We start from the raw sequence: 18,480 nt of genomic DNA on the forward strand, positions 1-18,480 counted from the left end.
GTGTTCGTGTTGATTAATTAGAATTTTCATCTTCCGTGACCCTTCTCTTCGTATACGAGCTAAGCTACTGCAATTACTCAATTAGTGACTAATCACTCAACATTTGCACTTAGAAATATACTTTGCTACATTGTTTAAATATGATGATGTTGTTATTAGATTTTTTTTTGTGTGTGTCATATTAGAGTTCGGGGTGTAAACTATTTATATATGTTCAATTAAATACAATTATGAAAAAAAAACATTACCGAAGGAGTAGTAAAACACAGCAGACATTTAACAGGCACTAAATTTGAGTTCAATGTCATTCAATATATCGATTAATGTGGGAAGAATCAAGTACTGTATGAACAGATCTCCAACCGAAGCGGTCAATGTTGAACACCTTCATTTTTTTATAGGAGCATTTCATGTTAACTGTGCACATTTACTGTGTAGATTTTCAACGTGACCACTCTCGAGCACTGAAGCAGCTATTGCATATATGGGCTGGGCTTGAAGATATTGAGAAGCTGGGATATACAGGTATGAACGAAGCCCACAAAAAGATATACACGGAGTCACGGACCCGGAGGTGACCTGCAAGGGTCTGTTTGCCAACTCTACTTTAAAAGAAGAAATTCTAATTTTTTTAAGAATATATTTTTTTTTTATAATTTTCTTACTATAGATATTAAAAAGATGTCTTATATACGTTATTTGATAAAAATAAGAATTCATTTCACAAAATATATAATTTTATATACTTTTTTGTAAAAATAAATCTTTATTTCTAGGCAAACAATATTAGTCAAACAATCCTCAACAGTCAACTACGCTTTTTTACTTTTCTCTTTATGTTCGAACAAATTTATATTTTGTGAGCCACCGGGAAGCTGAATTGCAAGTCATAAACTTGACTGTCTCATCAGACTTTACTGTTTCTTTCAATCGATATTTGGAGAATTATATTATATCTGAACGTAACATCCGATAAACAAGATTGTACAAACCGAACTTATATATTAGAGCGCTCTTATTACACATAATATAAACTTAACGCCGAGACAACATGGATATTTACCTGCGTAAGTGCATCCATGATGCACCTCACTCTTATTTCTTACAGCCCCATGCACACAATTATTTAGGTATCTCCATACACATGCATGGTATTCACGTTATATATATATATATTGGCATGCACTTAATTAAGGGGTAGCTTCATCAGCGTTCGCCATCATCATGTTATAGGCTTTGGCTTCTTGAGGGCCACGGCAGCAGAACCTACATCCTCCTCCCCAGAACCTCCCGCCGCAGCATCCCCACCAGCAGCGTCCTCTTCTCCAACCACCACCCCACCCATAACCTGGGCCATAACCATAACCCGGTCCATAGCCATAACCCGGGCCATATCCGTATCCTGGATCATATCCGTATTGGTCTGGTTTAGCAGCTTCATGATCCCCTGCATGATCAACATATATATGAATTCTAAACTAAATAATCACATAGTACAGTTACTATACACCTACAAAACAAACTTATATGGTTAATACCAACCTTTGGTCTCATCTTTAGGTGTTTCGACCGCGTTGCAGGAGAAGAGAAGAGCAAGAGACAGGAGAAGTCCAAGCATAAGAAAAGTGTGTAGCTTCATTTTCAACCTAATTTGGAAAATATTACAAGATTCAGATTAAAATTTTTGGCTCCAGAAAGGATGAGTGTGCTATTGGTCTTCGAAATTACGTTCTATTTATACAGCACAAGAGGAGTCCTGGAACTAAGTGAGTGAAGAAACAGTCCTGGACAAAATCATTTTAAAATAAACTTAATATCTATTTATACGTATGATTTCAGCATTTAATTGCTTGTCTAACTAAATTTACGATTTCTTGGACTTTTATGCATTTTCCAAAACTGATATAACACTCTCTCAGTAAGCTGATATAGGGAAGGACGACTGAACTACTGGAGGCTGGAGCCAATCTAGCTGCAGGTACTTACCGCATCTTATTAACTCAAATTTTATTTGAACTTCTGAATTTAATCAAATCACATGTTCATCATATAATTGGATTTGTATTTTATTTGAAATTCCAGTACTCATATTTACATGTCATTTTAAATATACTGCAAGTTCACAAACACAATTTTATTGATGACTTACCTCGTTTTCTTCGGGTTCACGAAAATAATTTTTCATACATATTGCTATATTGATTTAAGAAATATTATCCGGGTATGAATTTGTGGATAAATTCACATTTAATACCATGGACCTCAGCTAGAATACATAAAACGAAGTCAACTGTTGCATGAGCTAGGTTGTTTCACCGGTTTGTTACGAATAGCTCATATATCTGTAACTAAAAGATAGAGTCCGGAAGCTGTTCGTATTTATTTGTATGATCAGTCCAGAGAGGCCCATTTGACTTCCATTATTGTTGTAAATAATTTATAAACCGAAAAACAAATAATTTTCAAAATTTTCGAATTATAAGGAAGTACATTGTATCTAATCAGTAGGGGTCGTATAGTATCGTATCTGATGCATGTCTAGCTAGAGAAGCGTTCATAATAGATTTTTCCAAAATACATATCAATCTCATTTCAATTTTTCAATTCACTCAAACACAATTATTAGAATTATATCTTAAAATTTTGAACGCTTAACATAGCTACTTTGATCTCATTTATGTTTCAAAAATTTATTTCTTGATATTCTTTCAAGTAATATGAGTCGAAATAATAACACAATTTCTGATGAAACAACTTTCACAGTTCATGAATATATAATTTTCTAATAGATCCAAAAATAAGTAATTTAACTCATTCACATCTTCCATATTATACAAGAAAATATTACTTTTAATAATTCAAATAATTGAAGGGTGATATATAATTAGTAATTTTCCGACATCTGATCCATAATCAACAATTTCAGCTTAGTGTGAGGACCATGATCAGTATCGTCATAAAATCTGATCCAATATTCTATATATACTAATTGATTAGTTATTAATCTATCAAATTATCTATATACCGAGCTGTGAACAACAAAAGATATAAACAAATCCTTCATGTGTTTTACGTTAAGTAATATATGAAATAACTCTCGATAAAACTCTAAAAGCAAGAAGTGCAGGTGAAAATTCTAACCAAAGTACAAAAAGAAACTGGCCTGAATAAAGGTTATCCGTGCTCGAATCCTCAAATTGGTCGATTAACGAAATTAATCAGCTGTTCTGTATTTTAATTCGAAAAAGAAGTGCTTGTTTGTCAACTAGGCAAAATAACTCCGGCTAAATACGAATAATATTACATGTAGAATAATTCGACACCGTTAATAAACTTACAGTGCAGTGCGAATTAATAAAATTGAGCGTTTTTGTGTCCTTTAATTTTTCTGATATCTTCGTTCGTATGTATCAACTCGCAAAAACTGTTTGTATCTATTTTATTTTAATATGAATCCATCGCTATGAACAATGGTGGATGGGACAATAATAGTTCAGTTTTAAAATTTAGTCGAAATTCAAAATCAATTTCTTTATTGATATTAACTAGAAGTTATTGAGTATTGATTTTCGAATTACAGCCAATAATATTTAAGTTTTGTTTGCATAATATAGTGTGCTCCATGATCTGTATTTTGCTGCGGTAATCTGGATTTGTATTGTTTTCATGTTGCCAGTACAGGTAGTCTTATCTTTCTCATACGGCCAGAAATGTTATTCGACCAATCGTAATTACCAAACAAAAGCAGTCGATAATACTGTATAAACACGCGTAGTTTTCTTTTTTTGAAAAAAAGAAATTAATTCAATAATGGAAAATCATACGGCATCTACATGAACAATCGAGTCGAACAAACATAAAACAAATCATATCGCTGATTAATCTAGTATTTATAAAGACACAATCAAGCGATTTGTTTTTTTTTTTTTTTTTTTTTTTTTTTTGAATAAGGAAAATAATTCAATAATAAAAAGCCATACGGCATCTACATACATGATCGAAATTGAACAAACGCATAATAATATCGTTGTTGAATCCTTCCATCTTGGATAGGCAATCAAACGATTTTTTGAAGAGATATATACATATTGTCATCCTCCAACTGTTGTTTTGAGCAATCGACCATAGATGTATCACCATAATAACCTTCATTACGTACCGAATCAACACCATGAAAATCAACACAATCAAAATCGTGCAGATCTAGAATCCCGGACATGACGAACACTAAAGAAAATAAAATCAAACTCTCACACAAGGAGAGACCAAACAAAACCCAAATAAATTGGGAACTTATTGACAAAAGCAAAAGATGAACAAAGACCGCTAAAAACAAGAAAAGATTGGGGCTTTCCACCGGTAAAAGCCGATGGAAGCCCCTCAGATTATAGAGGCGGCGGCTACTTCAAGAATGGAGAGAAAAGAGAGAATAGGGTTTTTTAGTTATCAAGCGATTTGTTGAAATTGATATATACACATATAGTCTCCATTAAAACTCGTTTGAGCTATCGATCGTAACTGCACTCCCATATAAATCTTTACTACTGAATCAATCCCTTGAAAATCTGGCAGATCTAACATCCTGGACATTCAATCACACCAAAACACACCTAGCTCTCACAAAGAGAGAATAAACAAAACCCAAATAAATTGGGAACAAAACTCACCCAAAAAAGATTTTATCAAATAAAGATACAATCTTGAAAGATAGAAATCCTTACCCGGGGAGGAGTATTATTCAAAAACAAGAGCAAAACAAAAAAAATAACTGATTTGGGGCTTTCCACCGATGAAAACCGATGGAAGCCACCCACGACGGCTAGGAAAAATGAAGAACACACGTAGTTATTTCATAATATAAAACATTCTCCGGTACAAACGGCGAGGTACCATAAGTATCTGCGCTAAGTACATGCACGCAAGTGCAGCATACATATGTAACATATTAGATGGTTGTGTCGACAGAAACACAAACATATTGTCAGCTCACTCTTATTTCATACTCAGTTTCCATGCACGTATTTATTTAGGTATTTTCAAGCTACATGCATGGTGTACATTTATTATATATCGGTACAGTTGCTCAAGGGCTGGCTTCATCAACTTCCCCGTAAGCTTGTGCTTCAAAGGGGCCGCGACAGCAGAATCTGCAGCCTCCTCCGTAGAATCGGCCTCCGCAACATCCCCATCTGCATCGCCCTCCGAATCCACCTCCGAAACCTCCCCTGCCTCCATAACCTCCTCCACCGAAACCGCCTCCACCGAAACCGCCGCCACCGAAACCGCCTCCAGGCCCTCCACCAAAGCCACCCCTGCCTCCATAGCCGCCAGGGCCACCATAACCGCCTCCACCATATTGATCTGGTCTAGCAGCTTCGTCCTCTGCATAATGAAAATATAATTTATTAAAAAATCCTACGTAAATAATTTGTAAAAGCGACCTATTTACCTTTGTTCTCATCTTTCGGCGTCTCTGGCTCATTGGAAGAGACGAGAAGAACAAGGGACAAGAGGAGTCCAAGGAGAAGGAAAGTGTTGAGCTTCATTTTGAGATATGAGGAAGAAAAACTTGGATTATGAAAAATAGAAAGATTTTTGTGCATGCTATCAGGCTTCCTCTTGCGTCCTATTTATACAGCACAAGAGGAGTACTGGAACTGATTGAGTGAAGAAACAGTCCAAGACTATCATTTTAAAATAAACTTAATATCTACGTAAGTAATATGATTTCAGCATTTATGTGCTTGTCTAACTAAATTTACGGTGAGATGATATAGGGAAGGACTCAAGTACTACTGGAGCCAATCTGCAGGTACTTATTGCAAATCTGCTAGTCTTGGCGCGTCTTCGGTTATTACTAACTTAAATTTTATTTGAAATTTTGAATTTAGATTAAATCACATGTTTGGTTTGGATTGTTCTGAAAAAGAAACATTTCATGTATATATAAAATTGGATACGAACTGTTTCATAAATGACATCTGTTAAATTTCAATTGGAATAGACCCGTATATGTATTAATTGCACCAATTAAAATATTTGATCTAAATTATCATGTTATTTTATACAAAAATTTTATATCCAATTTATGCATGAAACACTACACTATAGGAAATCCCAATATTCACCGTATTCAAAGAGACCTAATTCAAATATATGCCGCATATTTATCTTTTTTAAATTTATAACGATGATATTCTGAAATTTAGAGTGTTAAATTTTTGGACCCATAACCATAAGTCTTGCCCATATATCATCATGATCATTCTCGGTACCAAACCACTTTTATACTGCTGAACATGGGATAAAAAAAATTAGAAAAGAAGAGACGCCGATAATTTTTGATAAAGAAGATTGTGCATAATATCTACCAAATGAATTTACTTGCAAAACGGACGAATAGATCGAGAAGATTGCCATTTAATTAGTCAGATTTGATACAGTCAATCTTTTCACATACAACTAACTAAGTTTAAATGGTAATCCGTGATTCTGTTCAGATGACTTGAACACGAAATCTTGATACGTACAGATCGGTCGTAATTAAACAAGCCTATTGATAACTTTCATCGTTTTCTTCACGAGAATAAATTTGTGGATAAATTCACATTTAATACCATGCACCTCAGCTAGAATACATAAGACGAAGTCAACTTTAGCATGAGCTAAAATTTTCACAGGTTTGTTACGAATAGCTCCATATATCTGTAACTGAAAGATAGTCCGCAAGCTGTTCGTATTTATTTGTGTGATAAGTCTAGAGAGGCCCATGACTTCTTCCATTATAGATTTATAGTTATAATTTATTAATTAATTTAAAACTGATTATTTCCAAGATTTCGAATTTTAAGAAAGCACAGGCCCGGCCCGTTTGCCTGGCTTAAAACCCGGTCTTTAAATTATTTTTGATAAAAAGATATTTATTTGTATGATACATCACAAGTCAGTTTAAAAAAACTAGAAATAAGTCAAAGAAAATGAATTAAAGCCACATAAGTCGTTAATACATCAAAAAATTACAGAAACAAATATTTTAGACTCTCAACGTTAAGTCATAAAGCCCAAACGAACTCAAATAGGGTTCGGATTGTATCTGATGCATGTCTAGTTAGAGAATCGTTTAAATAGATTTTTAATCATATCCACAATTAGCAATTCTAGCTCGTTTCGTATAAAGATCATGATCGATATAATTTAAAACTCACAACATCGGATTCAATTTATTGTTAAATCGATTAGTTATTGACTCATCAAATTGTCTATCAACCAGCGGACAACAAAAGACATAAAATAAACCCTTTTTTAAATACATAAATAAATCTTTTAAAAGCAAGAAATGTAGAAAAAATAATCCTGAAAGCATTTTCAATGTTGTTATTTAAAAATAGTTGGCTAAATTGGATCTGTAAAATATTTCACTAATTTGCCGAATCCGTGAGATATTTTATTTCAGTAATACTGACTATATTGATCGGTCATATTTTAAAAATAATATGTTGTTATTATTTTTAAATTATTATAAATAAAATATATCATTTTAATATTAAAATAGATGATGTGAAATATTGTTATAGGTCTCTAGAGTTTGGCCAAATATAACCCACTCAATTTTAATTTTAGGCAATGGTAATGTGAAATTCGAGTGAACAAAATTTTATATATTTTTATATTTTTTATTTATTATATAACTTATTATATTTTAATTAAAAATTATTTGCAATGGAAATGCGAGTGTATCAATCGAGGATGTTTAATTTAGTTATAATAACTGTAATTACAAAATATATTCTTCCGGGAAATCTGACAGAAATAAACCGCAGCCGTCCTCGAATCCTCAAATTGGTCTCCGACTAACCAGTTCTGTGATTAGATTCGAAAAGGCAGTGCTTGTTTCTCAATTAGGCAAAATAACTCCGTTACGTCCAGCTAAATACAAATAATATTAAGTACATGCAGGATAATTCGACACGTTTATAAACGTGCAGTGCAGTGCCAATAAATTGTGTGTTTCTTTATATTTTGATTTTTCTGATTTCTTGATTCTGGGTGTATGTATCAAATCGCAAAAGCTGTATTTATCCAATTGAATTTAATATGTAAGTGGTTGGGACAATAATGGTTTAATTTTAAAATTTAGTCGAAATTCAAGATCAATTTTTCATTAATATGAAAAAAAATTGTTTATGAAATTGGGTGTAAAATATTACAATATCATGCGTCAAGTTTTGATAAAAATAAGTTCATGTTCATATATTAATATTATTAAATAAAATACTTTACCTTAATTATAGTCTTAAGTGTTACTATCCAATCACTCGAGACACCCCACTGTTTTCACTTGCATGTTGCCGGTCAGAGACGGAGGGGAGGGGGGGCTGGAGGGTGCCCGGGCCCCTCCTAGATTTTTGATTTTTTTTACTTATATAGTATTAGAAAAATATTTTATTCATAAAATTTGGTAAAAAAAAATTTGTGATGTGTGTTAAGTTTTGATTATAAGGAATGATTATATGTATAAATGGCACCAACTAAAATAATCACTTTAATTATCATATCATTTTGTATCCAATTTTGCAAATGTAACATTACATATAATACTATATTATTTATATTTATTTAATTTATAAAATAAAATTATATCATTTGTTATAAATTTTAATAATATAGACTGACAATATCTTTTTACTTTCTTTGTCGCGTCTATGAGTCTCCCTGTTTGCAGCTCGTTCTTTCAAATCTTTGTCCTAGATGGCTTTGATAGTTAAATAATTAAAGTTTCTTAATAAAATGATTAAGCTTTTTTACAAAAATCTAAAATAAATGGACTTTTATCACTGATGCTAATATATGATTTTTTTTAAATTTAAATGACATTTACATTCCGGCCCCCTCTAAAAATTTTTCCAGGCTCCGTCACTGTTGCCGGTACAGGTGGTTTTATCTTCATGAAACAGCCGGAAATCTTATTCTACCGATTATAGTACGTACTAGATCAATAGTGAAAGAAACATGCAAGCACCGAACAATTAAAAGCAGTCGATAATATAAACACGCGAAGTTATTTCATAATATAAAACATCCAGATACGTCGATGCACCATGAGTATCTGCACCAAGTACATGCACGCAAGTGCAGCATACGCATGTAACATAATAGTTTCCATCGACAGAGACACAAACTATTGTCAGCTCACTCTTATAACTTATTGCATACTCAGTTTCCATGCACGTATTTATTTAGGTATTTTCAAGCTACATGCATGGTGTACATTTATATCGGCACAGTTGATCAAGGGTTGGCTTCACCACCTCCGGAAACTCCCCTGCCTCCATAACCGCCGCCTCCGTAACCGGGGCCGCCGTAACCGCCTCCAAAGCCGCCATAACCGCCTCTGCCGCCTCCAAAGCCGCCATAACCGCCTCTATAGCCACCAAAGCCACCATAACCGCCTCTATAGCCACCATAACCGCCTCTATAGCCACCATAGCCGCCATAACCGCCTCTATAGCCACCATAGCCACCATAACCACGGTAACCACCGTAACCGCGTCCACCAAATTGATCTGGTCTAACAGCTTCGTCCTCTGCATAATCAAAATATAAAATTTTAAAAAATCGAAACGTAAATAATTTGAAATAACGACCATTTTACCTTTATTCTCATCTTTCGGCGTCTCTAGCGCATTGGAAGAGACGAGAAGAACAAGGGACAAGAGGAGCCCAAGAAGAAGAAAAGTGTTGAGCTTCATGGTGAGATATTATGAAAAAAAAACTTGGTTTATGTAATAGGGATATTTGTTTGTGCTATTAGGCTTTTTGTTGTGTCCTATTTATAGGAGGGGAAGCTACTGAGAACTGACAGAAGAAACAGTCCACGACGAAGTAACTTGGTAAATGGAAACAAGTAAATCTATCTCAGCATTAAAGAGCTTAGCGGACTAATAATTATGTGTCGCGATTATAAAAATTTCCCATTCGGTCGCATAATCCTTATTAATCTTTAAGTTAGAGCATCTCCAACAGTATCCCAACTAGGTTCCCTAAATATATAATAAACAATTCAAATTATAAAAAATAAAGATCCTATAATGATTGACAACTCCAACAATAATCTTTATTTGTGTTCCATATTATTATTATAGTATTAAATTCAAATTCTTTCACCAAAAGATAATAAGAAAAATATGGAAAAGAGTGTCCATAAAGTGAGAGTTGAATATTTAATCATTAAAAAACAAATGAGAAATGGGTAAGAGATTACTTATTTATGAGTTCATATTCCTCAAAATTTTAGCTTAGGACATGATATAGCTAATCTGCTGGAGTTGCTCTAAGATAGTTCCCTGATTCGATATTTAAAATTTCGATTAACTAATATACACTTTTTTAAGTTATATGTTATACAGTATACGACGTCAATATATCAAATATTGTTATAATATTATAAAATATCTAATTTTTAATTCGATTAATTGAAATTTTTGATCATCTAATTAATCTGTAATTAGCGTCTTCATCTATTAATTTGATTCTCGATTTTCACAACCATGAATCCATGATACTCTTTCATGTCAGTATATATAATATTTGTCAGTATTTGTCACAGGCAGTTCGGCACTCTCACATCTGTTCTAAACAAGCATCGACTATTTCTGAGCTTTATGTCGTCTGCTCTTTTTTGCAAGTCGTATAAATTTGGCACTCCTTTGAAAAATCAATCGTGTGGTGTGGTTTGGTAATATTGTAAAATGTATCTATAGGTGAAATATCCGAAAAAATATTCAGAGCATATCCAAGGTGTGATCAAAACATTTAAATTTGGGACAGTTTTGTCGTAGACCACTCCCACCGTGGACTATAATATGATCCAGATTTAAATCATTGATTAATACTAGTTCAAATTTGGATCACTACTATTCACTGATCTAAATTTTTTTAATATTAAAATATTATTATTTTTATTTTTTGATGATTTTGTTAAAGTTATTAAAGACACGTTAATTAAGATTAGAATATAATTGAAACGTTGACTAATTATAAATTAAAATTTCAAAATACGTGAAAATTAAAAACATGAAATAATAAATACAACACAGACAATTAAACGATAATACAACTTTAAATAAAAATTAAATCGAATCAGTCATCGACTAAATCATTTCTTGTTTCTCCGAGATAATCAGAACACACATAATTGTTATTTGAGATCTTGAGTTTCTTCTTGAGGTGTTCAGGTTTGGGATATAGATCTTTGTTTTTGAACTTCGAAATGTACTAATTAAATATTTGCGGGAGGATATACTAATTCTGACTCTCTGAGAAGTAGTATTTTTATGTAATATTTTAATGATTTTCATTTATTTTTATGGCCTTAATTTTCCAGTTTTAAAGAAATCGGTCGTTCTTGTATGCCGATTACAAAAAGGTGTCACACTCGAAAGTACCACGTTTTCCGTAATAAAATGTGATCCGTTTCAAATTAGGATTGTTCACCGCATGACATCGATACAAAACATTGCGACTCATGTATATATAATTTATTTATAAAACATTTATTTATTGTTTAAATTTGTAAGCTAAAATTTATCTGGTTATTAATATACGGACATATTCACATTGAATATATTTTCCGACTACATGTATATATGACACATCATCTCAGGTAAGCAAGACTAAGAGGAAGTCAACTGCATTAAGTAGGTTTGTTTGTCCATTTGTACCATTTATGGGTTATTTGAATTTTGAATCTTGTAAATGAATGCATTTAAATCTATATACCATTTTGGTGGCCGAGTGTGACGATGGCGACGGTAGTTCCGGGATCAGCATGCGATCCGGTTTCAAAAAGGAAGGCGCTTCACTGTGCCTTAATGAAGGCGTTAATGGTGCCTCTTAATTGAGGGCGTAATTTGTGCTCCATAATTGATGGAGTTAATTGTGCCTTATTTGAGGTGTTAATTGGCCTTAATTGAGGACGTTAATTGTGTCTTAATTAAGGGCGTTAATATTTTATTAATTGTACCTTAATTAAGAGCTTAATTGTCTCAATTATGAGTTATCATAATTGTGAGAATTTTTTGATCAGCTCATGCAATATACACGTGATTTTAATATTAATTAACTATTGGATATATTATCTTTTATTTTTATAATATATATAATGTGTTATATATGTCGACTTATATTATTCTTGTTTTCTATCTTTTATTCTCAGGATTCTTGGAAGAAGACGGGTTTTTCTTTTCGGACATTAAAGTTTTATTGTCTAAATTTCCCCGGTCATCTTGCATGTCCGACGGTTAGATAATAAGCTTTCTTGAATGAAAGAATTATCACGGTGAACTGCTGATTCATATTGTTGAGATTTATTCTCATTTTCAAAAAAAAAAAAAAAAAAAAAAAATGAAATTATTGTTCCTATCCTTTTTTCTGTTATTTGTGTGATCAGTTCGATCGTTTTATATGAAAATTTAATAAGCATCAATAAATTTAGAGATTTAGAGATAGGGTTGAGTTGAAATTTGTTTTCAGAAGTTATAAGAAAATGCGCGCTACTATTTTATTAGTAATATTGTCTCATTAATTAACTTCCTCCTCGAATATCAGTTACCAATCGAAGAGTAGATCAATATGTGGATCGTAAAGTAGATCGCTGAGTACCTGTTTCGTCAAGAAGGAGACTTTTTTTTTACTTATATTTTTGTTGATCTGATTGTGTGAAAAATACATATATTTTTGAAAACTTTTGCTTATTTTTTATTTCTTTGTTTGATAACACTCTATTTCTTTAAATTACAAAATATATTTGAATAAGTTATTATATTCAAATACTTATATAATATATAAATAACATCATCCAAACATTTTAATAATTCATAAATTCTGACTTGTCACTTATAATTCAATTTTTTATTTTAAATAATTATTAACTTTGCTTAGATTTATCAAAACGGTCGGACTCTAAATAAATCGTGCTTTTAAAATCCACAATCAATTGTTTCAGTTACTCTGAGAGGAACCTTCAACTCAGAGTAATATTGGTGGTGTTTGGCCGACAATTATAAGCCGACTTCTGAGTTTATAAGTTATAAGCATTTATTTGTACTGTTTGTGTAAAAAGTCAGGAAGCACTTAAAAAAAGTTAGGATGACTAGCTTTTGTTTCAGGATTTCTGCTTATTTCCCAAACAGTTTAATCACTTATAAGTCTTAACTTGCTTCTATTTCTACTTATTTTTTTATTTTAAGCAAAAAAAATTATTTTAAACTCACTCAAACGACCTCATTATTGTATCTAGTGTTTAGTCAATTTATTTTAATTGTTAGATGAGGATTTCGTCATCTTTCACTATTTTTTATCTTGACTTTTGACTTTTGTTTATATGTATGTCAGATATTTAATTATTTATTATACTGTGTTACTTAATTGGTTTAGAATGTAAATTTCTCATATATTATTTCCACAACTTTCATGTATTTTATGTATATTATGTGTATATATAGGAGTTTTCTATTAGACTCTATATAAAATATATTATTATTCATGAAACGTCCCATCGCACGTATATAAAATCTTACGCTAGTACAAACCTTATCAGAATATAAGCTACAAATTAAAATAAAAAAAAGTTAAGAATCACATCCAAATATACCACGCGTGATATGCAATTTGATCGTTTAGAGATTGAAAAAAAATTGTGAAGTCAGATTTAAAAAAAGTTCACCGATTGACGGGGAAAAACAAATTAAAATGGAAGAAATTTTATAGGATCATGTGTGAGATAGTGTATTTTATTTATGTGATGAATTTTAGGAGCCATTAGATTAGATTCATCTAGCTAGCGACTTATATTACTCCCTCCGTCTCCATTTACAAGTCCATTTTAAGAAAACAATTGTCCCATATTACATGTCCCTCTCTTCTTTCAACACAAATTTATCTCTATATTTATTGTGATTTTTTTGAAACTCAACTTTATTCTCATTTCTCAATGCACTAAATCTCAATATTTATTGTAGTTTTTTTGAAATCAACTCTATATTTCATTGATCATGTCATCATTTTTAACCTTAATTTTTGAACTCATTTATTAAAATCTCAACAATTTAATAACCACCGCCTGGTTTAGCACCACCTAAACCTGGTGGACTACCATAACCACCACTAGCCAGACCTACATCACCACCTGTACTTGATTGGCCACCATATCCACCTTGTTGAATTGGTTGAGGACCAGTTGGTTGACCACCGTATCCGCTAGATTGACTTGGTTGAGGTACAGTAGTACTTGGTTGAGCTCCATATCCACTTGGTTGACCTACATCTCCACCCGGTTGTGATCCTCCAGGTTGTGAACCGCCAGGTTGACCACCCGCATCTGCACCCGGTTGACCGCCAATACCTGGTTGTCCAACATCTCCACCCGTTTGAGGACCAGATTTGCCTGGTTGGCCTACATCTCCACCTGGTTGGGCACAACTTTCACTTGGTTGCGCACAACCTCCTCCGTGTTGTGAACCACCAACATCTCCACCTGGTTGAGCACCACCGGTACTGGGTTGACCACCATATCCTCCAGATTGATCATCACCAGGTTTACCTACACCACTACCAGGTTGCGATCCACCAGGTTGGCCTACATCTACACCTGGTTGAGCACTTCCACCACCTGGTTGAGAACCACCGACATCTCCACCTGATTGAGAGCCACAAGAACCGGGTTGACCACCATATCCTCCTGACTGATCACAACCAGGTTTTCCTGTACTACCACTAGGTTGCGATCCACCAGGTTGTCCAATATTACCACCCGGTTGAGCGCCACCAGTACCTGGTTGACCACCATAACCACCTGGTTGAGTGCCACCAGGCTGACCTACATCTCCACCAGGTTGTGATCTTCCTGGCTGAGTGCCACTAGGCTGACCTACATCTCCACCAGGTTGCGATCTTCCAGGTTGAGTGCCACCAGGCTGACCTACATCTCCACCCGGTTGTGATCCTCCGGGTTGAGAGCCACCAGGCTGGCCTACATCACCACCCGGTTGTGATCCTCCAGGTTGCGCCCCACCGGTACTAGGTTGGCCACCATATCCACCTGGTTGGCCTACGTTACCTCCCGGTTGAGGACCACCAGGCTGGCCTACATCTCCACCTGGTTGGGCTCCGCCTCCACTAGGTTGGCCGCCATATCCGCCTCCTCCTGGTTGACCACCGTGTCCACCTTTGTGACCTCCGCCTCCATGATGATGGCCATATCCTTTACCCCACTTGTCTTCAAAATTGCCATATCCTCCATAACGGCCTAAAACATGACGCATATCTGCTTCAGATAGTTCTTCGACTGCAGTTAACAAAAGTTTAATATTAGTAAGTCATATATGTATAACATTAACTAATAAATACGTGTTTTAATTTTAAGATTATTAGTGTAAACTTGATTACACAAACAACATGACATGGTTGAACAAACAGAAGTCATAAGAAACATGATATAAGCGATAAAATGAAATAACATAAGATGGATGCACATATGTATGTGCTTACTCTGGTATATTTCAGCACTAACAAACGTATCAGTGAAAAGAAACGCTACAAGCAAAAAGGCTAGGAAGTTAAGAGGCCTAAACTTCATTTTTATCAATTAGATGGGATATGAGTAAATCACTATATATTTGATCAATGTAGTGAAGAGGATTGCAAGTTCAACTTGCTCTCAATCGAACCATACTACCCCCTTTATATAGCAAAAGAATACTCCTTAAAATAAATGAATGGTTGTCTATTGTAATTTAATGAGTAGCTACCTACTGATCTACAACTGTATCCACTTAGGAGTTGGGCGTTGGCATTTTTTGCATGAGAATTTATTAGCAACTGATTTCGTCTCTGTACATGCAGAGTATTACCATTGATAGGTTGACACGTAAATTGGCATTAAACATAAACCGTTACAAATCGCTAACTTGCTATTGATCTTACGTGAGATCCTTGAAAAATTTACCAGTCATTAAAACTATTATCACTATATCCAAAATGTCATGTGCTTGGATGCATTTAATAGTGAGATATGATCTGTATCTGTATCTGTAACAGTGGGAACAAATAACCGATAAAGACTCACAATGTATATACAACTGGCATACATGCATGTATGTAATTGAATTTGGATCACAACTAGGAGGATAAGATCTATAAGTGTAACGGTTGGAGTAAGTTACAGATAAAAATTTGCAATGTACATATAGCTGGCATACATGCAATTAAATTTGGCTCTCAACTACTTTGATATTATTTATAAGTGTAACGGTTATACCAAATTACAGAAAAGAACTTTAATGTACTGATAACTGGTATAAATGCATTCATGCAATTAAATTTGAATCTCAACTAATTAGATGTAATTTTTATGTGTAACTGTTGAGAAAGATTACATATTAAAACTTACAATCCACATATAATTGACAATTTTTAGTTTGAACCAAATTTTATATTTAGTTTAAATTTCAACCAAATTACAGATTTATTCTATTGAACGGGAAAATAAAATGTAATATAAGTTGCGAAAGTTACTTACATTCAACTATTATATATTTTTTCCAATATTCATATTTGTATGTAATATTTTATCGAGACGTACCGCAGTTTGGGCTGAGGTTGGCTTCAGGCCGTGTAGAGTTTTTTGAATCTTTTAGAAAAACAGCTTCATTGACGTACAATTCGGATGCAAACAATAACCAGCCCTGTTCATATAAATAATCCAACTCTACAACCCATATCTCTAACATCAGTCCAGCCCAACAACCATAAGACCATATCACATCAGTCCATCATTCGCTATTAACTATTTCAGGTTGTTTAATATTAAAGATATTTATATAGTTGCTCATTACAACTTGATCATTACAAGATTGATGTGGTTAAGCATGCTACATTTTAAAATTTGTCTAATCTTTCTGATTTATGTCTATGACCAGTTGATATAGAAAAGGCAGAACACTACATTTTGAGATTTATAGATTAATTTGTCTTTGTGTTATCCTCTCCGTTTTTACAGTATCAGAAAGAGCTTTTTTAACTAATGAAATTAGTTAAGAATAATTTTTTTTGATAAAATGGAGGAGGAATATTTGAGAGACTCCATACTCATCAACATTGAGAAGTAGCTAATCTGTTGAAGACATTTTCAACATTGATTTAGAGGAAGTGATTGATGAATTTTCTGCTCAAAAAATCACCGAGTACAATTCAAATGATGTGAGTAAATCTTTTTTATTTTTATTACACTAGCATCGTCTTTGCATATGTTAGGCGGAAGTTAATAATTGGACTATGTGATTTATTTTTTATATTATGGGCTAGTTTGTTGAAGGCGGCAAATGTACTACTCCCCCCGTTCTGTTTACACATATCTGAGATTCTTATAAAGTATAGTTAAATAATGTTTTTATTAATTTATTTTTTTCTGAATAAAAGTTTAAACATTAAACTTTTATTCGGAATTTTTTTTTAAAATATAATAATGAAACTATATTTTAAAGTGGTCTTAAAAAGTGTGTCGAAAAATGATGTTAACAATATAACGAGATAGAGGGAGTAATAAACAAAAGTTAATGATGACGAGCATAATACATTTATTTCTCGAGTCAATATTTTGTTTTTCTTTTTTAAAATTAGAACTGGCAAAAAGGTGAATAAGTTGTGTACATCTATTTTTCAGAAAACCGTTTACCATTGTTTCCTGACAAGCCCAGGCCAAAGAAAAGACTCAAACTATCTTAGCTTATTGCAATTTGGGTCCAGTCCAACAACATATCTGGGGGTACAAACAACTTATTACAAAAGAAAATGAAAGTTCTTTACTTAATCGCGTATTATTTATTATTATTATTATTATCATTATTATTTATTTATTTTTCTTTGACAACGGCAAAGTGATTATAAGGGATTATTTTCTTCGATTTTTTTCAAAACTGTATTTCTACAAGCACGTTGACCCAAAAAATGATAAAGTCGAAACTAATTCTAATTCTAATATACAACAAAGCGTCAATATTTCTTTTTTAATGAATCATATTTTTTTTAACTTGATTATCGTTTAGAATCATACAATTGAGATAAGTCCAAAACGAAGTTGAGAATTGAGATACTGTCACGTCTACATCAATCAAAATGGCAATACTTGCAGTCAATTGAGAGATTTTGACAACGATAATTTACTATAGGTGGGGATTTGCCTGCTGAAACGGCAACACAAGGTCCACTTGGCACTTGCTTTGAAATCTTCTGTTTTGCAATCTCGATCCTTCGAGTCTCAACTCTAAACTAACATCTCTTTCCAATTTCTTTTCTCCATCGTTAAAAATCTACTCTCTGTGTATTTAATATTCCACTTCGAATATAAATCCTTACAATCGTTTATTTTATTGCCATTTTAATTTGTAATTTTATAATAGTGCACTGCAAATATAAATGATAAAT

The 18,480-nt window shown here is 33.1% G+C and overlaps 3 protein-coding genes across 3 annotated transcripts; all 3 read right to left on the reverse strand.

The window, feature by feature from the left end:
- Nucleotides 1-4,829: 4,829 nt before the first annotated feature.
- LOC108221877 (uncharacterized) lies at nt 4,830-5,643 on the reverse strand. The gene is made up of 2 exons (XM_017395730.2): nt 5,450-5,643; nt 4,830-5,382 (listed from the first exon to the last, which is right to left on the reverse strand). The coding sequence occupies exons 1-2, from the start codon at nt 5,601-5,603 to the stop codon at nt 5,084-5,086; spliced, it is 453 nt and encodes a 150-aa protein (XP_017251219.2). The 5' UTR covers nt 5,604-5,643; the 3' UTR covers nt 4,830-5,083.
- Nucleotides 5,644-9,039: 3,396 nt separating this feature from the next.
- On the reverse strand, nt 9,040-9,813 carry LOC135152989 (uncharacterized). The gene is made up of 2 exons (XM_064094537.1): nt 9,653-9,813; nt 9,040-9,584 (listed from the first exon to the last, which is right to left on the reverse strand). Exons 1-2 carry the CDS (start codon nt 9,747-9,749, stop codon nt 9,289-9,291), a joined length of 393 nt encoding a protein of 130 aa, XP_063950607.1. The 5' UTR covers nt 9,750-9,813; the 3' UTR covers nt 9,040-9,288.
- A 4,292-nt stretch (nt 9,814-14,105) lies between these two features.
- Nucleotides 14,106-15,695, reverse strand: LOC108221878 (glycine-rich cell wall structural protein 1.8). Its single transcript, XM_017395731.1, has 2 exons — nt 15,547-15,695; nt 14,106-15,343 (listed from the first exon to the last, which is right to left on the reverse strand). The coding sequence occupies exons 1-2, from the start codon at nt 15,632-15,634 to the stop codon at nt 14,106-14,108; spliced, it is 1,326 nt and encodes a 441-aa protein (XP_017251220.1). The 5' UTR covers nt 15,635-15,695.
- Between the last annotated feature and the right edge of the window lie 2,785 nt (nt 15,696-18,480).

The sequence above is a fragment of the Daucus carota genome, chromosome 5 (genome assembly GCF_001625215.2).
Source record: "Daucus carota subsp. sativus chromosome 5, DH1 v3.0, whole genome shotgun sequence".
NCBI classification, from domain to species: Eukaryota; Viridiplantae; Streptophyta; class Magnoliopsida; order Apiales; family Apiaceae; genus Daucus; species Daucus carota.